The sequence below is a fragment of the Arvicanthis niloticus genome, chromosome 1 (assembly GCF_011762505.2).
Source record: "Arvicanthis niloticus isolate mArvNil1 chromosome 1, mArvNil1.pat.X, whole genome shotgun sequence".
NCBI lineage: Eukaryota > Metazoa > Chordata > Mammalia > Rodentia > Muridae > Arvicanthis > Arvicanthis niloticus.
Window position 1 is genome coordinate 156,439,339 of NC_047658.1, and position 22,336 is coordinate 156,461,674.

At 40.0% G+C, this 22,336-nt stretch overlaps 1 protein-coding gene across 6 annotated transcripts in view; it reads right to left on the minus strand.

Moving 5' to 3' along the window:
• The window catches only part of Sorcs1 (sortilin related VPS10 domain containing receptor 1), a 503,533-nt gene that overhangs the window by 20,282 nt on the left and 460,915 nt on the right, over positions 1–22,336 (minus strand). For all 6 annotated transcript variants that reach the window (XM_034507532.2, XM_076924054.1, XM_076924083.1 and 3 more), the window contains exons 20-24: positions 18,830–18,963; positions 17,337–17,460; positions 10,645–10,757; positions 9,682–9,813; positions 2,728–2,827 (exon numbers count right to left, since the gene is read on the minus strand). In XM_034507532.2, coding sequence (XP_034363423.1) covers positions 2,728–2,827; positions 9,682–9,813; positions 10,645–10,757; positions 17,337–17,460; positions 18,830–18,963 — 603 coding nt within the window. The remainder of the gene's footprint in view (positions 1–2,727; positions 2,828–9,681; positions 9,814–10,644; positions 10,758–17,336; positions 17,461–18,829; positions 18,964–22,336) is intronic.

Sequence of the window (22,336 nt, forward strand, 5' to 3'; positions counted from 1 at the left end):
GGCTTGCAGTTTCACTAACACAAGATGTCATTGTTAAATCTAATAAGAATGAAAGCAAATAGCCATAATGATTGGAAGATAAAGATTTGTCTCTCTCTCTCTTGCCAAGATGTCCCAGTATAAGAATTCTTTTTTTTCCTATCTGCAGCTGTATCTTTTCTTCCTGTTGTCTTGGCAACCTTGAGTCTTACATATGTTTGGTACAGCTTCCCGCCTTTCAAATGCTGGTATGGTTATATGGAGTTTCAACAATATATTCTTTCTGCCAGCCTTTCTTTCCAGACCCCTGACTCCTGTTCCCAAACACCCTTCTGTGAATGAACTACAAGCATGAAATGGAGGAAATTCTCAAGCCTTTTCAACTTTGTACTGCCCCTGGCCATCTCGAGCTACTGCAGCTGAAAGAATTTCCCGTAGCTATTAAGAATGAAGCTTCCAGGTGAGATATGGATCTGCACGTTTTTAGGATGCTCTTGCTGCATCAGTTTCTCATGATTAAACCATGGGCTACACCAGTCTCATATATCTATATCTAATTATCTACTTTTCAACTTGGCTTCTGTTCTATACTAGCTCTCACAAGAAGGGCACCCAACAAATTGCTCCTTCTGATATCCTACTTATATTCAAGATAGGGTATCTACTATATAACCCAGAGTTGCTTTGATCCTCCTGCCCTCCTCTTGAATGCTGGTATTGCAGTGTGTCAACTTTACCAGAATAATGTGAGACATATGTGAAGACATAATGACATAGGTCATCGTGTATAACATAATGACAGGTGAAATGAAAAGCTGATACACATAATAACTAATAGAGGAAAGCTATATAAAAAAGTACAGGGCTAAAAAAATAGCCTCCAGAGTAGAGGGACTGAAAAATATAGCTAATTCTCTGTTTAGCATGCCTTGGGATATTTCCCTCACTCCCATAGAGTCTCCAGTTACATGGAACAAAGGGAGTTTTTGGATAAACTAAGCACATTATAACATAATTTGCCATTTGCTGTCTGAATTCATTCAGAAGCTGAGTGTGCTGCAAAGCAAATTTAGAATGACAAGAGGTGAAACAGGTACCTTCAAATGCAGGATTCTGTATAGAGTGTTGGGTTCTACAATATTCAGCCTCTAAATTTAAATATGAGCAAATAGCTGTAGGTACTCTGGGAGAGGATGGCAATGTGGTAGTGTGCCTTCTAAGCAAGTTCCATCAATGTATTAAGTGTATTTCACAACTCTTTTCAAAGGCTTTTATGGCTTCTAGGATTCCTCTGAAGTGCAGATGGCTCACACAACATGTTCCACACTCTACCTCCATTCCCTGTGTTCATTAACAATTGCATTTGAATACTTAGTTTATACAACAGTGAGAGAAGAGGAGACAGTGGCAATATGCTTCACCAGGTTACAGACATGGGAACCTCCTGGAATCGCCAAGAAACTAAAGGATGGACATAGAAACCTTTGGCCTCCTTCGTTTATTTGGCTTTCTTAGCAGCCCCAAGGACTTTCCCCATTGGTGCTTCACTCTTTGGAATAGCTCATGAGTTTTATTGTATCCATTTTTAAAGAACCTTTCAAATAGTATCTCCTGCATAAAATATTTAATATCATTTGGAACAAATAGAGTTAAACTCTGCCTTTGATTTCTTAAATTACTTCAACTGATACTAATACAAGGAAAGAAAAACAGCAACTTTCATATACCATGCACTCTTCTAAATGTATTGTCCAAATTAACGTAATTCTCACATAATCCCAAAGACTTACATCCCATCACCAACTCTATGGCATAGAATATTTAAATCTGTTTTCTGGTGTGCATATTGAGTGCTAGCAAAAGTATGGGAAACAAAAATATGGCTGTTCGAAAAGAAAGCATAACAAAATGAAAACATTGTAAAATTTTAAATGTTTTATATAGAATGTTAACTCTCTACATAAATACTCATATAGTTGCTTATTGAGAGACCTCCCCCAACTTCCTGTACCTTGTCCATACTGGATAGCATATTTCTACCCAATGCCACTACCATACTTGCCCACACCAAACAAGATCACAACTCTCATCATTATATCAACAATTTCCAGTTGGCATTTGTGCTCCCTGAAGCTGGTGTTCTGCCAAAACAAGTAATTGATAAGTATAGTTCATTGACTTGACTATTAGCATTCATATGGATATCTATTTATAAATGCTTGAAATGACTTATTCTTATCAAAAGCTTTCTCTATAGGTAGAATAAGGATCCCCTGCCTGGTTTTTATTAGAGTCAGAAAATTAATAACATTTATTTCTAAAATTAGGACCAAATCAAGGTTGACTTTATATGGCTCCTAAATATCTACTTCAACTGTACTGCAATAGCCCAGAACATAAATAAATCAAATTATTTGTGTTATGACTGATTCAAAAACAAAGCTTTATAGAAAGATTTGGAAAATGTTACCTGTAAGGTTAATGCTCTTTTCACGAGGTATTTTGAGTCGTAGCATGCTATCACCCGGGAGCATGCCCTATGTGATTTATTGAACTGTTTTCCACGGACTAAGTAGAAACAATATCTTATTCTCCTGCTGAACTAGTTTCCCATTAGGGAAGAGCCATCAATCAAAGAAGCCTTCAGGAATTATGCTCAATTTATAACTATCATCTATCCTTGATTTCAAGGAACATGATTTTCCTTCAGAACAGTTTCTGACAAGATCCCCCAGCATGAAAACTGACCTGCTGTTAGGTGAGCTGCGTGGACAAGAACTTGGACCCCAGGCTTCAGCTCGAAGTGCACCAAGTTTTGGTTGAGTTTGTGGATTAGAACTTCAGATATCTGAAATAAGTGTATAGTTAGTGTCAACAAAATCATCTTAATCGTTATTAAAAGCCACTCTGAGAAATACTTTGAATGTTCACCAAGGCCTGTTAACATTATACAGCAAATGACAGAAAGAGAGGGCCTGTTATATACAAGAACTGAATAGAAGTCTCTTGGTTACAATCCAAACACTATGGTGTGATTTACTTTGCTTCCTTCATTTTCTCTAATCCATCTCCATGGCTTCTATGGGTAAGAACTGTATGACTGTTGGATAATAAATGTTGTCAATAGCTTAATAAACAACATAGCTAAAGACAATGCAGCCACAGTTTAAACAATGATTCAGTTAATTTTTGTTTCTACAAATAGGTACTTGTTAAACCACTTCTGAGGCTGGCTGGTACATGTTCTTAAGTAACATGGAATTCTAGACTAATGGACTATTCAACTTGAGCACGGGGTTTCAAATTACACATAGCAAGGTATTACAAATAGGGAAAAGCCCTTTCTTTTGTTTAGCAAAAAAAAAAATATTGTGTCTTGCTAACAGATTTTGAGGTATATCTGAAAGCCTCTAAGGCATAATCTTACTACTTATTTTCATCTGCTATCCTTGCCTTGTTTTTAATATACTATTTTAGGTATCAAATTCATATTTTATTTAATATGCTATTCAGTGTAATTAGATGGAAGCCAGCCATTATTCTTCTAGTTCGATTCTTCTGCTTTCCTTTTTTTATTTGCTGTTTCATCTGTTGAACCTTAATAATTAAGTAGGACCTGATGGCTTAGTTTGGAGTCCATTATAGAAGTCCCTAGTCAGTAATGGAACTGCAGTGCCCTGCACATAAACTTCTGTGCTGAGCAAGGGGAGGGAGAGATGATCTCCATGCCCCATGGATGAGTACCTGAGATCCTTCTCTCAAAAGTTGCCACTGTGAAACCATGGAGAAAAACAATTCTATGTTAAAATTATGCTGGAACCCACTTTGTCCTTCTGTGAAGATACTCCTTTTTTATTAGCATGGGAAATTTTTCTCAGACCTCCAGGTTTACAAGAAGAATAGATCTCCAAGCTATTTTATCAAAGGTGTTTTCTCTGAAATCTCTAATTACTACTCAATTAGTAGAGTCGATATGAAATAAACAATGGATTTTTAGTAAATGCCTATCACAACGGTTTTGTCTTTGAAACTTATAAATGCATTAAAACTGTTAACGTACATGTACATGAAAGCATACAAACACAGACGTATGTAGACATACAATGAGAAAAAAAAACTCTAGTCCAAACATGAAAGACATCTCAGAAGCAATTAAGAAACTGACCTGTTTCCTAGAGACTATCAGAAACATAAAATAGAATTATGTATTGACAGCAAAAAGATTTCCTACTTTCATCCCAGTGAAGTGATATCACTGCTTATTCCTGAAAATGATTATACTCAAGTGAGATATACAAATAACTAAATCAGAAAATATAATTTATCAGAACAACATGCTTTTAATTTATTATCTCCAGGAGAGTCCCTTGTGAAAATAATTAACTTTTTAGATGTGTGTTGGTTTTTATCATTACTTCATTGGCTTTGTCTGTGTCATTTACAAAACTAAGCCAGGTATGCAAAATTAATTTACTAACAGAATGTGTTTCATGTTATTTAACTTGCACCAAAAGACATTTGATAAAGGATATATACTCTGTGGGAAAGAATTATGCGGAAGCAGCAGAAGTAGACATAATTTACATTACATACAAGAATAACCTCAATTAGGACTAGGCATTTTGCTACTCAGATAAATTAGAAGTAAAAAGTTGCTGGGTGGTGGTGGCGCACGCCTTTAATCCCAGCACTTGGGAGGCAGAGACAGGCGGATTTCTGAGTTCGAGGCCAGCCTGGTCTACAGAGTGAGTTCCAGGACAGCCAGGACTATACAGAGAAACCCTGTCTCCTGTTTCGAAAAAAATAAAAAAATAAAAAAATAAAAAAATAAAAAAATAAAAAGTTTACAAATTTCAACAATACTTTAAATGTCTTACCAGGTTAATTACACAACTGTTTACTCTGTATTGTCTTCATCAGATCCTGAGATGTTATTTATGTATTTAAATACATGATACATGCACTGAACACTTTATTTTGGTGATGCTGCATGTATCTAAGTATTTTTCCTTATGTGTTGATGCTGGCATCCCCATAGAAGAACATGGGGCTCAAAGGCCATATCAAGTTTACCGAGTTAATATTTGAGGAGTTGAGCTAGACTTCAACTTAGTTTGACTCCTAATCCTAGTTCAACATTACAAAAAAAAAAAAAAAAAAAAATGGGTTTCTCAAATCATTTACCCAAGATGGGGAAAGAAAGATGTCTAGTTATATATTTTGGTGAGTGGGGTTTAGGAGATAAAAATGGTACAGTATTTAATTCATTACACTGTCCTTTCTAATCCATCTGTATCACACAAAAACTACAAATTACTGTCCCCAAGGCTACCAAGCAATGAGGGCCACGGGAATAGGCCTTTCCTAACACGTTCTTCATGAATGTGTTCATTCCAGTAATCTATGCAAATCTATGTTTGAAAGTTTGGACCACAGAAAGATTACAATGAACTGCAAATCGACAGGAGGCATAGCAAGAGCCAAACGAGAAGGAAAAGCAGATGCCTGATAAAGACTCAAGTGAAAGAGTACACGATCACTCAGAGACGGGATTGCTGAAGCGAGATGAGTTTACTTCTCTTGCTGTCCAGTGAAAAGTGAGTCTCCTAAGTGAATTTCATTTTTACTTCGTACTGTTATCCTCCTCTGCGGCTTTCCTACACACCCCACTTCCCATTCTTCATCAGCTAAATAATCATGGCTCAAGAAACAGCCTGTGACTTTTGATTTCTGCCTGTTCGGTAGGATATGCCTATGACGCAGATGAAGTTCGCACACTTCATTTAAATTACTAGTTGAAAAGGCAATGGAGACTCAGTACAGGATCTAGAACGGATGTCAGGGGGAAAAAGTTTTTTTTACTGTAGGAAAAAACAACAATTCAACTCTCCTTATTTTTATTCCAAAATACGAAGATTGAGTGGAACAATCAGAATCAACTCAGCTAGAGTAAAGTAACAAATGGAAAATTCTCATCCGAACAAAAGAGGCATGGTTTTTTTCTTTCTGATGCACAGCATTGACCACAGGTGGGCAGGTGCTTCCTACCGCACAGGGAAACAAACTGGAGGAGAAGTCATTTTAAATGTTTCCGTTCACTCTAGCAGAGGAGAAAAGTATTATCGAGTTGATACAAACCCTGACAAGTTGGGGTACTAGCAAATAGAGATTCAAATGGCCACTCAACAAAGGTGGGGTAGATGTTCATATCAAAGGACACTACTAATGTTCTAACTCCAGAAGTTCAGGGTTCAATATGAAAACACAAACTCTAAAGACCATGACAATTTGTCACCACCGAAGTAAATAAAATATTATTCCCACAGTAATGTACACTGTAGAAAGCAGCTTAGATGATGCAACAAGTAATAAATTAAAATTAACAGGTATAAGCATGTTCAAGGAACTTGAAGAGAATGTGAATCAATTCCAGGATCAAAACAAAGAAAATATGTGTTTTCTTGGAAGAAATAGGAAAAACAAATCAACATTTTGTTTTATTTAAATAATATTCCTATTTATTATTTGAGAATTCCATATATATGAACAATGACTTTTAATTAATTTATTCTAACACCCCTATCCCAACGCATCTCACCCCAGCACGTCCCCCTCCCAACTTCATGCATTTGTGTCTGAATCCTTATCTTTGCATTGTTTCCAACACTTACTCCTTCCTTAAATGTCTCTTTCATTCTAGTCCCAATGACTCAGATTTTTATCCCTGTCATGTGAGTGTATCCCCCCCCACACACAAATAATTGTATTAAAAATAGTCTAGATGTTGAATATGTTCCTGGAATGGTGACTATCATTGTTGAGAAACAAATTTTGGTAGTCTTCATTTTGGGGGGCACATAGGATTATAACTATGATTTTCTACTATCTAGGCAGAGCCTTGGCACTTATTTAAGACAATGATCTGGGAGGAGTGTCGGGTGTCCTTTCCAACCTGAAGTATTCAAGTGTTTGCAAGTTGTCTCTTAGGGCTACTCAGTGTGGGTGTGCACACTGATTATCTGAAGTATCCTGGCTTAGCAAGGATTAGGTGCAGCTGCAGAAGACAGGAATGGAGCCCTCACAGAGCTAACAGGTTCCCGGTGCAGATCCTCAGAAATCTCCAGAAACATATACAGTTCTGTGTGACCTTCATGGTCAGACACTGTGGTCACAGCACAGATGTGTGGTGCTCTTCTACACATTTTTTTTTTTGAAACTCCCAAATAGCAAATACTTTGGCAAAAGTATCAATGACAAGTCTATTCTGGTCCAAAATAGTAACATTTGTACTTTTTTACTTTATTTTAATATTATAATATAATCATATTTCGACTTTCCCGTTCCTTCTTCCAAATCCTCCTATATCGCCCTCTTTTGATTCATTATGATCTCTTTTTTCACTGTCATGCATATACGTATACGTCTATATGTTCCTCCGTATTACCTACTCAGTTTGTACAGTGTTATTTGTACACATATTTTCAGGACAGAGCATTTAGCTTTGGGTAACTAATTCGTATGCTCTTCCCATGGTGCCATTTAAGGAGTTTGGAAGACTACAAGTGTAAGCCCCCTCTTTCTCCAGCAAGGCATTTTAACCTCTTCAGAGCATGATGGTCGCTCCTCCCTCCAGACCTGGCGTATCCATGTCTGTCACCCCCTCAGAACTCAGAGAGAAGCAAGGGATGTGGGGCCAAGAGGGCAGAACTAGGACCAGACTTGAGCAAACTTGTCTTAGGATAGCAGGGTGTGATCTTCTTGATGAGGCCACTGAGGGCAAGATCGCCTTCTTACACTCTCTGGAGGTCTGAAAGCAAGGCTGGTACAGCTCTCCCAGCTTGAGGACACTTGATTAACCTGGTGGTGGCATCCTGATAAGGGGGTCAAGTGCTTCTCACTGGGAAGAATTCTCAATTTATTTCACAGACAAGATAGTCCCTTTCAATTAGCATTTATGTTCCCTGGGGGATGCTCTCAAAAGTGGCTCAGAAAAGAGAGCCAGGGACACTTGCTGTGGCCATTCCCTTCCACTCTTCATGGACCACTGGATAGAATCCAGTCTCTTATCCTACTGGCTGTTCTTTACAACTTCTTTATAGGGAAGGGATCAGAGCACGAAGAGAGCAGCTGCGATCAGCAGCCCAGAGTTCAACTCTCACATCATGGGTTTATTTCTGTTGTGTATATCATTTGTATTTGTCTTAAAAGTCTGTATACTCTATTACCTATTTATACTGGTGACACTGGGAAACTGCTTTATCTTTCCCAATATTTCTTCCTCCTTTACATTTTTTATAAAGAACTTTGTCCTCTGCTTTTGCAATTATTAAATAGTTTGGAATGGGCTATCCTAACCTTCTAATCCACAGGGGGTAAAAACATCTGAAATTTTAGCAGCAGTGCTCTGTCTGCATAACTGTAAGAATGAGGAGATGCCTCCTCACTTGACCTACTCTGGACCCAAAACAACTGTAAACCTAGAGCTCCTGGTGGTGCGATCCAACAACAGGCATAAGCTTTTGAGTGGAGTTAGACTCAAGTTAACTAGAAGGCAGGGCTTGCAGTAGTTGTCCATGCTTTCCCAAGCACTGGCTCCATTCTTGCACAACCTTGCCATGTGGTCATGGGAAGGGCAGAAGGAGAGAGGAAATAGGAAGCAATTTGGTAACACATGGGATTGGTTCTGAATTTATCCTTGCCTGAACTGTATCTCTGGACCTTTAAATTAAGTGAGTTTTAAAACTCACTCCTACCATTCCCTCAGTTATCAAGTGACAAAGTCAGAGAAAAACATCAACAGACTGAAAACCACAGGTTGCCAGTGAGTGAGCTACTTCGTGGAATCTCAGGACATATCTTGGCTTTATAAGGCAATTTCATCATCACATTTTTTTTTTCAATCAGGGAAACAGGTGTTCTCCATAACTAGGAGACTAATTTCTCATGGGTTCTATGTGGACACTGGGTTTACTTTGATTAGAATCCTGGACAGGCTACAATACAATCAGTTTCCTTAATCGTGTTATAACCTCTAGCCTGGTATCTTGCTTTCCACTGAAATGACAGGAGTTCCTTTTCTGCTCTAAACAACGTACTGATTCCAGCCGTGTTCTCACCACACAATCTTCCATTTCTTTCCTGTTTGCTTCTATACTTTCTGAAAGTCAATTCACAAACCATCTTACTTCCTCAGAATCAGCATTTTGTCTTCCAAAAATGTCTTTCACTACTCCAGTCTTAGTTTCCTTATTTCCACATCTCTTTCTATCATAAAACAACCGCAAACACAACTGTTATAAATTTATTGAACATCTACTCTCCCAGCTAGCAAAATGCTTTCTTATGCTATTTTTTTAGTTGACAAAATTACCTATGGGATCCCAGTGAATTTAATTATTTTTTTTCTGTCTTTGATTGCTACATTTGTATGATAGAACCATAATAGCAGTGACAAAGCAAGAAATCTGGCTTAGATATCTTCACCTATGGTCTCTTCACTAAAACGCAGACCTCACTGAATGTGTACCACATTCTAAGTGGCATGGCCTCTGAAGAAGTCACCTGGTCTCAGCTCTCAAGATGAAACTGTCCCTTGATTCTTATGTCAGGGTTGATGGTATGCTACTGATCCGCCAAGAGCTATTATGGTGGCTAGATTGCTTATGGGTGAGAGAAATTAGACATGTCTTTCAGGAAACTTACCTGCTCCAGGTCCTCTGGTGATCTCTTGTTTTCTCTGGTTCCATCTTGATAGGGCAACACAAAGAGCTCAGCAGCAGTGGGTAAGCCAGGTAACACTGCCACCAGGATGTGCTGGCTGGGAATCCCTGTGGCCTGAGAGGGAGACAAAGAGCCTGGGTGAGTCCTGTGGTAGAGAAAGATGGCAGGTGAAGTGTCAGTCAGGTGGAAGGCACCAGCAAATGTGGAAGTCACAGAGGAGTGTGAGGAGTGGTGACTTAGGAGCAGAGACCTGAGTACTGCAGGGATGAAGGGATAGAATGGACATCCTTGGCTTACAAGTTAAGTGCCCACTGAGGAGTAAACCACATCATTTTGTGACTTCTCTGGAAAGCTTAGGGAGCTTGGGCTGTGGTTGCATTGTAAGATCCCCGGCATGAGAATCCTGGCATTCAACTTAGGTTTGTAGCTTTGTCACCTATTGCTCATCAGAGTCTAGGAGAGTTACCCGGTTGCTTTTTCTACACAATAAGGGTACTAATTACATTCTCTTGGGACTGGAAAGGAATAAAGGTATTTTTCAAAAAGAAGAGAGAGAAATTTAGCTAGGCACTGTGTACTACATGCTCTTGCAGCTGTGTGCTGACCGATGTGGATCTGGACCCTGGGCTTCTCTTACTAATTATACTTACACTGAAGACACTTGGGCAGGGTTCTCTTTGCTTACTATGTGGTCACTGATTTTTCCCATACTAATTTGTGGTCACTGATTTTTCCCATACTAATGTCCAAGTCATGAACATTGAAGACAACAATGAAGACAGGCATGCATATATGGATCACAAATGTTAACATATTAAATTGACTACTGTATTTCCTTTGGGCTCCAGCTCTGTCTTCTTCCCTTGCTAAGGGTCTCTGTTCTCCATGAAGTTATTCAAAAACATAGGATTGTGCTGGTGGAGAGAAGGTACTGTTTGCACTCACTTCCACCAGAGACTTTTTGATTACTCGGCTGATGTCCCTCCTCCACTCCGGGATGTCAGGGTTGTAGTCATCCAAGTTTGGAGAAAAAGCCAAGCGAAGAGACCGAAATTCCTCTGTGGATGTAACAGGAAGTTCATTATTACAAGTTAAATAGCTCTACAATGCAGTCTAAACAAACATCACCTTACATACTCACCATAGTGACCCTTCTAGAAGGCAAACAAACTATCCTGCCTCTGTTAGCTCTTCCTTTGCTCAACTGAAGTTTCAGACTCTGGCCCATACGAAGCTCGGCAACCTTTGCCTATTACCCCCAGCTCTAGGCTCTGAGATCCTGGACATTAATTGATATGAGGGCCCTGTATACATGACATTGGTATGATGCCAGAACATATGTGTACCCTGTTCCTCTAACTGGAGTGCTCATTCATCCCAGTACCTACCTACAAAAGTCTTTGGAAGCTATTTAAAATTTTTCCTGACTAACCATTCTTCCCCACCACTGATGTTTTAATTACATTTTTGATGATACCACTGTTTTGAGCATATGCTCTTACCATTTTATGAATATATAGTAATCAAGATATCACATAGTTTTATTCATTGATAGAATTATTCTGCTGTTAGCAGTGTTTTTGCGCATATGTTTCATAGGATGGCATTTCACATTCCTAACGTCAGGGATAATTTAGGTTCCTCTGCAGGCCCTGAGTTAGTCTTGATTCTCCAGGAAGTGTTATGGTGATGCAACTAATAATAATCTTACAGAGGTATTTTCTGGGATGAAGTGGAGAGGGGCTTAGAGGGGGTATGAAGTACATTTAGATCAAGGCATGTGGGACAAGGCATGTGGGGCAGAGGAACCCCCGTGTCCCAAGAAAGGGTCAGCTTTAGTCATTAGCTGCCATCTGTCCCCAGAAAGTGAAGCTAAGACCCAAGGTTGTCACAAGCTTCAGATCACGGTGTCAGGGTATATTTTTATATCCTCAACACCTCTACCTCATAGTTTTTGGCACACAGAACTTGAAGATCACAGTAACCTCTTGCCAAATACGCCAGGTGCTCCACACTGCACTTAGAGTAAATGTATTTTCTTATGACAGTCTTTTTCATCCAGTATCCATGGTATAGCCTCCCTCTGCTCCTTCATGTTCTTCAGTGTTTCCTGCTTGCACACCATGTTCTGATGGGGGCCCGTCCTTCCCATTGCTCCTCCATCGTGGCTCCACTTTCCATAGCCGATGCTTCTACTTTCCCACACTGCAACATGCCTGGCTCTTTCCCTCAGACTCTCATTGGAGAGGCTGTTCTAACCATACAACCATAGAGAACATTCCACTGTTGACTCCTTCACCATCAGATATGTCTTGTCTTGTCTTCTTTATACTTACTGGAAATATATATATATATATATATATATATATATATATATATATATATAATCTTTCATCAATACACACACATATATATGTATACATGTATATATGTTAAATAACATCTTTGAGGATAGAGGCTCTGTGCTTTTTGCCTTAGGACGGTTCTTAGTAACTGTAGGTTTTTAAGGGTCATGTCTGTACCATGAAAATTGTAGTTATTTATTCAATGTGTACTTGATTCCATTTCCTTGCAGGCTTCATTATTTATGCATTTACTTATTTGACAATCAATTCTTGTTTCAAGCATGTCCTTGTGCTTCAGTGGCGGCTAAGTGACAACAATGAAGCCAATTATACATCCAGGAGACTTAAAAACCCACACTGGTGCATTTCCTAACAATGTTAGAAGTCATCAAACACATGCTTGAGGACTCTTAGATGAGAAACTATGTACTCGTGACAGTGGTTTTGCTCCAGAGATACATTTTGTGAGTCACTGGTCAGCCCTGCGAATATTCCTAAGTCCTTTCTGGTGGAGAACAATTACAAGCATATAAATTAACAGTGTGATAAATGGCAGGACCTACGAGTCACCCACTGAGCTCTATCTAACACTGCTCTCAAGGCAGAAGCTTATGTCATTCTCACTTTCTCCTTACACCTCCCATCAAGGGGAGGTGATGTCATATATAGAAGAGAGTGTCTAGCCTAGAGAGAGGACACAAATGGTGTGGCTTCCTCATTATCATTTAATGTCTGAACCTGCATGAGGTGAAGATAGAATGTCCTAGAAATGTTCTTCCTAAGTATATATGCAAATATAAGCAGTAGGGTTGGAAAAGAAAAGAATGCCAGTTAAATGGCCTTTTTATTTATCAGTTCTTGAAGGAGATGAATTTGACACACTTGCCATTTTGTAAAAGGCAGACCTGAGCTTGGAGCATATGAAGAGAAATAAGATAAGCTAGCCGTCCTTCCTCTCAGTCTTCATGGTGCCCTATGGTAAACCAGCCTTTCTCCATCACTCCTCAACAGTTTGCCTCCTGCTGTCTGGCATGATGGCCTTTACTTTCTATTTTACAAAGTTCTGTGTGGGCATGTTCGGGGTGCAGCTGCTGCCCTCTCTTTTCTCAGGGTACTCTAGAAAACTCCCAGCTGTTGATTAGCTCTCCATCCCTTTAAGAACTAAATCCCAGACAACTTAAAAATGTGATTTCCAAGGACCATGGGTGAGATACTCCATTGATAACCACGAAAAGCGTCTTCTGTGGGAAGAGAGACTAACTTCCCTAGGGGACAGTAGTTGCTTCAGGTGGCTTAACCACACTCATGACCCCACATGTTCCTATGGCTCCCCAATACTCTTCTGCCAGCTAACTCGAGGACTTAGGAACCACTCTTCCATTTTTTTTATCAGTTGAGTTTAAAGCTTCCTATTAACTCCAGCCAGTATAATTTTTATTTAATAAGTCATAATTCATTAAAACTTTCAAATTACAAGGCAGATGTAATTATTCTGTGATATAACACTTGCCTCATAGGTATGGCATCCCAGGTTCAATCCCATAACTCCCCAAACAAACAAACAAAACATTTCAAACCATGTGTGTGACTCTCTGGATAATTCATCTGACTGAAAATGAATGAGAATACTTACAGCAGACCATCTGTTCTATTAACACTTTTAATGAAGAAAAAGATAATCGCCCGCTGTATGTAGGGTGGCCGTTTATAAGATGCCCTGAAAGACATTTGCGGGTAAGCGCACTAAGCATAACAAGGAGAATGTTGGTGTGGAAATGACCCTTCTGGACACAGAGTTCTTAGGCTCTGCCTCTTCATTGTACTTACGACATGTTTTGTCATTTGTAAAGCAGCAATAATTATAGATTTCCCCCCCTTCTCTCTGTACTCAGTTTGCAGGATTTAATAAGGCAGTTCATATATCTAAAGTGCTTGGGACAGCTGCTGGTGATTAAAATGGGCTTCATTAACGTTAGTCTGTGTCATGGCCACCGTTGTTATTAATGGAACTGTCACAAAGTAGCAGAATGATTTTAAAGCCAGTCATTTCCCATGTCTATCCACAATTTCCTTGCAGTAAATGATGGCTTGGATAAGAACACCATCAAGACCTTCTAGATTTATGATACTCTCTGTGATTCATAGAAGAAGGCCATCTACACACCTGACCACAGGGACAACTGTTCATGGCTCAGTATCCACTGTTGGAACTTGTGATATTTGTGAGGGAGAGGAATCCATCCAGAATAAATAATCTATGGGCAACCAGTCTAGTTATTTAGGGTATTGTGGTTTGGATGTGGAATGTCGTACAATTATTTGTGGTTTTAAACACTTAGTCTTCAACTAGTAGCACTGTTTATAGGGGCCATGAAGCATTTAGAAGGAAACTTGCTGCAGGAGATATGCTATTGCATGTGGGTTTGGGGTCTTATAACCTGGCCTTCCTTCTTGTGCTCTCTGCTCTGCTTCCTAAATATAGATGTGAGATTATCCAGCAGCTACCCCGCATGCGGCCACATCTGACCTGCCATGATGTCTATCCCTCTGGAAACGTGAACCAAAAAATAAAACAACAACAACAAAAACCCTGTTTCTGTCAGAGTTTTGGCCACAGAAACAGAAAAGACACTAATATGGAGGGCAGTATCAGACCAGGGGCCCAGGGCTGGCTTTGAAGTCATTAATTACTGGGTACAGGGTTTTTGTGAAGATTAAACAGAATGACAGCATGCAGAAATCACCTAGGTAAAGAAGTTGAATCCACGGCCCTCTCTGCCTCTATGCATGTCATGCTGTAACCTTCTGGGTGGGGGTCTCTTGCATCCGGGTTGACTTCTTCTTGCTGTCTGAGCTGACCAAACCTCTTTAGTTGGGAGGGAGAAACAACACTAATAGATGTAACACTGTTTCTAGAACAACATCCTTAGGCCTTTTTGTCTTCAGACACATTCAAAGTTGCTCACAAATTGTTCTTTGGTTTTGAAGGTCAAGTTGGCCCAACAAAGAATTGAAAAATAAGCCTTAGTCCCAAAGGACAATCTAGACCTATATTACATTATTATATTATGAAAAATAAGCCTTAGTCCCAAAGGACAATCTAGACCTATATTATATTATTGGAATCAATTGATTCTAGAACTGGGTTAAATTGATATCTGGAAAAAGAAAAGAATCCATTTTCTTTTATAAATTAATAGTTTTGAATAGCTGAGTAGTACTCCATTGTGTAAATGTACCACATTTTCTGTATCCACTCCTCTGTTGAAGGACATCTGGGTTCTTTCCAGCTTCTGGCTATTATTAATAAGGCTGCTATGAACATAGTAGAGCATGTGTCCTTGTTATATGTTGAAGCATCTTTTTGGGTATATGTCCAGGAGTGGTATCACTGGATCCTCAGGCAATACTATGTCCAATTTTCTGAGGAACCACCAGACTGATTTCTAGAGTAGTTGTACCAGTTTACAATCCCACCTACAGTGGAGGAGTGTTCCTCTTTTTCCACATCCTCGACAACATCTGCTGTCATCTGAACTTTTGATCTTAGCCATTCTGACTGGTGTGAGGTGAAATCTCAGGGTTGCTTTGATTTGAATTTCCCTGATGACTAAAGATGTTGAACATTTCTTTAGGTGCTTCTCAGCCATTCGAAATTCCTCCGTTGACAATTCTTTGTTGAGTTCCGTACCCCATTTTTAATAGGGTTATTTGATTGTCTAGAATCTAATTTCTTTATTATTATTTTTGTATATTTTGGATATTAGCCCTCTGGGATAGGGGTTTTCTAGGGAGGGGAAATGGGAAAAGGGGCTGGCATCTGAAATGTAAATAAATAAAATATCCAATAAAAAAAAAGACAAATAGAATGCATCAAATAGAGAATGGACTATCATCAAATCGGACACTTCCAGCAGCCAGCAGAAATCAAATAGAGAAGCTGTACGGAGGCAGCAGCTGAAGTTTCTGATTGAGGGTCTCAGGTACAGTGGAAGGTTGGTTTCCTTGTGGAAGGCCTCTGCAGGAAAGGATGACACCGGCCTGGTTGAACTACCTTGAAAAGCATGCATCAGGGGTTTTAGAGGTTTGAGTCCACAGCTCCCAAGGCACTGTGGGCAATTCAGTTCCTGAGAAACTGAGGCACTCCCTTAGGCAGTGAAGCATTCAGGCCTCCTGTGTATCTGTGTCCCTCAGAAGTCAGCAAAGCATGTTAAAGTTTGACGCCACAATTAGTCCTAGATATTAATTTTATATGCCTTGTCTAGCTTGCAACTTCAGTTGTTTTATGTTTTGATAAGTGTATGGAAAGTCTGATTGCTTAGAATAAACTTGTATCCATCCCGGTCTTGCTGAGACCCCTCCAAAAAATATCTATTTTCTCCCCGTCCCTTTTCTCCCTGGCAACACATTCTTTCTCCTTCTCTAGCAAATACATTCTGTATCTAGTTTTAAAATCTTATTTTTTTTTAATTTTAATTTCCCATGATGCATATGTAACACTTCTATATTAATAATAAACATCCCTGTCTTTACCATCTGCTGGTGATACTTAGTTCATATCAAATTGATTAGCTTTTGGTATAGAAAATAATATATTACCAAAGTGGGATCAATCTGTAAAAACTGTTTCTATATCTCATTTTCAAGCAATAAACCTACCTTTCCATTTCAGTAAACTTTCTCTCATCTAACACTTGAAATATATTCTATTTCCCCATGCATTACAAAACCGTATTGTGTGTCTATTTTTCTACTTGACATCGTCTGCTCCTGGCCCCTGGTGACTGTGAACTCTCTATGGCTTTTAGTTTAGTGGAGGATTCGCGATTGTTGATGGTTCAGAGCATTTTCTTTTGTTGTTTTAAGTACAGATTTGTGAAAGAAGTTTTAAAAGTACTTGGGATAATGGAAGTGTTTTGTTTTTTTTTTTAATGGAATCTAAAAGCAAGATCTCTCCGAATTAGCTATTTTTTCTCTAATAAATGGTTTTAAACTACTCAAATACCAGGAAAAAATATGCTAACTGTAATGAGTTAGCCTGACTCCTGATGAAGCCCAGTCCAGTCTACCCAAGGTGACTGAGGTAAGAGTCTCTCTTCAGGCACCAGAAACATCCAGGGTACCATGACCACTGCTTGTCTAGTAAATAACATTCTCTAAAGGAGAGCTCAGACCATTGTAGCCCTTCTCAGGCACTGCCATCTTTAATCCTGGAGAGTCACTAGCATCATAGGACTAAGGGCGTTATTTGAGAATGAGGACAGAAGCGCATCAGCAGTGACAGGCACTCACCATATACCGCAATGGTCTTTGTGTCTTGCAGTATGGCATTCCCAGCGGAGACCTGTACTGTGATCGTATTCATCCCTTCAGAAGTAAACTTAAACGATATGCTCCCCTCCAAGGTGATCAGGGGCTAAAAGAACCAAGGACAATAGGCAGAAGAGAAAGTCAGGATGACTGTTGAAGGAGCCCATCTCTGAGTGTCACCACATTTCCCGTGAGCCGAACGGAAGCAGGCTCATCCTAGTCTGCCTCAGTAAACTGTGTAGCTGATTCTTCTGCACCAGCAGTCCAAGTGAAGGCTATTGCAGAAATAACCTTAACTGATTCTGCATCTTTCCAGGAAATTAATCCCTGTCTTCTGGTATCATCCTGAGTCAGGACTGGGGAAATCAATATGTCTGATAGGCTTTGCCATATATATTTGCATGCACAAGGGAAAAGGATGAACCAGACAAAACTACTGAGCACATATGGCTGGCTGAGCATATAGACATAGATGTAGATACAGATACATAGATATACAGATACTTGCATCATCTCCTACCCAGCAGAACTTTTAATCCAATGAATCATGTGGATAATTGAAGAACATAAGCTTCAAAACTACCAACATACACTGAGAATTTCTAAGCTTTCTAAAAGTCGTCTACAGGATAAACTATTTCTAGAGCATTATGTTGAAACAGAGTACTCCCAGACACAGAAATAGACACTAGTGAGACAAAAGTGATCTTCATGATGTGACACTATTAGTGGCACTATCAACAGTTTTGCGGAAGTTGCTGCTACAGAAACAATCTCTAATTGGATTGTGCTTGAGGACTCTAACGTAAAAAAAAAAAAAAAAAAAAAAAATGTGTTGGAGAAGTGGTACTTTAAATACAACCGGACACTCATGTCCTAGAAGCAAAAAGGTAGCCTACTGACCTCCCGTGGTTAATCCTCATAAATACTTGTCTGTCCTTCTTAATTAGTTTTAAAGTCAAGGTTCACACTATTTGGTAGTTAAAACACTAATACCATGTCAGACATGGTGTATCAGCTCTCTGTGGAACAACTGGTCTTGCTTTTTAAGGTGGAGAAAAACAAGCCAAAGAACTGTATTTCTTGTATTTTGTCATGATAACTTTCAGATAAATAATACCCCCCCCCGGTCCTGACCTTGAGGTAAGAAAGTTGGGGGTATCGAGACATGGCTGGAGAATTTCCACTATAATCTTTGAGCAACATCTCTAGTGCCTCAGCTGAGGGTAAGCAGTGAAAGCTTATCTAGATGACATAAGAGGAGAAGGAGCTACAGGTGAAGGGGAGGGGCTAGGAAAGATAGATGGAGGGAAGAGAAAAGGATGAACTGGATGGGGTTCCTGATCACATATGGCTTGCTGTCTTGGTAGCTCGGGCTACACTCGGACTCAAGCCCTAAGCTATCTTGCTTTGTTGGCTCCCTCAAGCACGAGTTGTGCCTCTATCAGCAGCCACCATGTGGACAGCCAACTCACCTCTGTGTTGTTCCCATACCACCACACGTAAGTGAGCGTGCCCACTTGGCTGGGCCAAAGCACTGCCGTTGCGTTGACCTCTTTGTTCTTTGTTGTGACAAAAGGAAGGGACAGGTGTACATGCTCCAGGGGACCTGAGACCAAAGAGAAAGAGGGTTGCAGCATATTTGGTCACCCTGTGAACACCAAGACTGCGAACAGGAAAATCCTTGTTATGGTGGGGCTCAGCTCTAGCACACACCTTTAACCCAGGAGCTTTCTGTAAACAAGAACTAAATAAAGTCAACTATAGATTAAGAGATGGAGCAAGCAACCAGGTGACAGGGAGTAAACGTAGAAATTATAAGGATACATTGTATTGAAGGGTATGTAAGATAGCATGGAGAAGGAAAAGGAGGGGGGAGAGGAAAAGGAGGAAGAGGAAAAGAGGAGGAGGAGGAAGAAGAGGAGAAACTTTTTCATTCTGGGCTTCAGTGGAGTAGGAAGGTCAGCTGGGTGCTTTCTCTGCCTCTCTGAGCCTAGCAGGCTTTTGTCACAACATCTAGTTCCTGAATCATCGTTTGGTAAACAGCACATTTTAGATTTTGTTCTAAAAACAATGAAAGAGTCGCCATAGAGAGGGGAAGGGCTTCTGCATCTGTACCTTGTCTGCTCTGAGAGGACACATTCAGCCTGGAAACCCCTACTCGGAGAAAACTGCATGTTATGAACAACTATATATTACAACTCAATTCTCTGATCTATCTACCGGGTCTAAGTCATGAGTGTGGAAAAGGTCAATGCTAAGTAATTTATGAAGTCCAAACACCAACCATTAAAGATAAGATTCCACAATTTCTTTTTATAAGGCTCTGTTTTCAGAGATAAACCAGGATCTGGGGTGTCTTGAACTGCATGTCAGAGATGGAGATAGATAAAGGCATCAGTTCTTCATCAGTGATTATTCTCAGGAACTAGAGTGTTAAAGCTATGGACACATATAAGTGTGGTTGTGTCTACAAACAACAGAAAAGCCATCAGCTCAGGCTAGCATGTGGTACACTGGTACTTGGGATTGACTTAGGCTTGCCTAGAACTGAGATGCACACAAGTGGAAAGTGAGTATCATGTAAGTAGGTTCCAGGTATCAGGAAATCCACTCAGCTCTTGTGTTCACTTATTAAGTAGCTCCTGGATTCTCCTAACCACATAGTTTTCCCCTGTGTGTTATGCTTTGATCTTCCCAGGGCATTTTGTTTACGGACCTTTCTAGGAAAGATTCATCTGGTCTCAGATAAATGATTCAGAAGACAAGAGGCTGGTGAACGAGGTCAATGATGCAAGCCCAGTGAACAGAGTTAGGTCCTTGGAACCCAAGTACAGGTGGGAAAGAGAGAGGGCTCCACAAAGTTGTCCTCTGACTTTTACACATGTGCAGTGACATCCCATACTCACCTTTCAAAGGCACACACACACACACACACACACACACACACACACACACGGAGAGAGGGAGAGAGAGAGAGAGATCAATTCAAAAAGAAAATAAGAACTAGGCATCTATTCTAGAAATCTCAGATCATCCCAAAGGAATTCGGTTTCTCTTATCTCATAGATGAACATTCAGTTTGTATTTTCCTGAGTCAGAACATCAGAATAAAGAAAATGTCTATGTGTCATTGTGGCAAAGATGAAGTGGAATCATTACTGAACTGTGGCCAAGCTCAATAGTTTTGAGTGTTGCCAGGCACTGGGTGTGATCATAGGTGCTCAGAACACCTGACACATGGTGGAGCTGGGGTAGTTCTGAAGAAAGAAGGCAGTGCGCATACAAAGTGGAGTTAGGAAAGAAAGAGCGGCTGTTGGTGGAATGCTCGTGGAGAGCTTCTCAGAAATGGCATCAGACAGGAATGAATAAAGTGAGTGATTCTACCAAGTATCTGTTGGGAGTGTTCGAGGGTGAGAAGAGGCAGTGAACATGCCCGGAGGATGCGTGCCTGCCATGCTGACAGGAGACCGGAAGTGTGAAAGATGGTAAACGGGAATGCTGCCAAGAACATCCAAGATGTGCTGATGGCTCAGTGCATTCTGTTTGTAGGCTCTGATGCAGGTGCGCATGTGCTTTGTAGCTTTACCTTAGCACGTGGTGTGTGTGTGTGTATGTGTGTGTGTTCGCGCGTGCGTGCGTGCGTGCGTGCGTGCGTGCGTGCGTGTGTGTGTGTGTGTGTGTGTGTGTGTGTGTGTGTGTATGCATGTGTGTGTGCCTAGAAACAGGTATGACATTCCTAGCACAACTCTCTATGGCTTCTCATATTCATTTACTTTCTATTGATGTAAACCACCTGTTTCCTGTTGCCCACAGCCTGATTTGTGTCATGGGCAGGAAGTGAAATTCCTTGCTCTGAGTATCACCAGCTCTGCTGAGCGAGCAGGCAGATTCGGCTCCACCACACAGATACTTGTGATACATAAAATGGACAGCAGGTGGCGCTGCATCACCTCATATTACTGAAAGAACTAGCGAATTTCTTGAATAACTTGTTTTCTGTTGATTAGACTTTCTAGAATGCATAAATAGCTGAAGTCTATGAGAATAAACATTGTGTGTGTGTATGTGTGTTTATTGACGACTGTTGCCTACTTCTTAGATTTATGTTCTAGAGACATGTATAATCGAGTTAAATCATGCAAATATATTACACTGCTATTTGTTTAAAGGCTAAAAAAAAATTTTTTTTTAAATCCACTAGAAGTAAATACTATCCAAACGATAAGGAAAAAGATCTAAAAGCAGGAGTCTAGACTTCAGTGTGTTTGAAGGATATTACGATGTCCTGTTTCCAGATATGATAATTCACTAAGTCTGAAATAGACCTCAGATCACTATATTTATGTCTTTCACCTCTTAGGCAGGTGACTTTGTAAACAATACTTCATATGACTCTGATCTGCTGTTTCCATGCCAACATAACCACTGTCCCCCTAGTTGCAAAATCTAGTGAATTTTCAAGTCACACACGTCAGAGAATGGAGCCATAAAGACAGGCACATTCGCTATGTGTGGCAAGAGAAAGAGATGGATTCATGGTGCATAAAAAAAAAAAAAAAAAAAAAAAAAAAAAAAAACAGTCCATTTGTTGGCATTTGCCTTTTATCCCATAGGTTTGTGGACACTTCAGTGGCTCTCATCCCTGAAAGATGACCACGGTGAGGTAGTTTTCTGAGCTGAAATCCTCTTGCCCTCTAAATTTTCTGCCCCATCCACTTGCAGGCCTGAAAGTCTGCACCAAGTGTCTCATTAGTTTGCAAAGTAGCAGAGCACAGTGAATACTATCCCCCAAGGAATTTCCAACTGTCAGGCTTCACTAAATTACTCTGGCGCCCGCGAGAGATGCATGCTCACTCCTGGCAAAGCTACATCGGTTCCATTTGTTTCTGATGACCTTTGCAAACTCACATTGAGAAACCTTTGATTTGGAATCAAATCACCTTTCTTTTCTGGTGAATGCAGGGAATGTGTATTCAAGC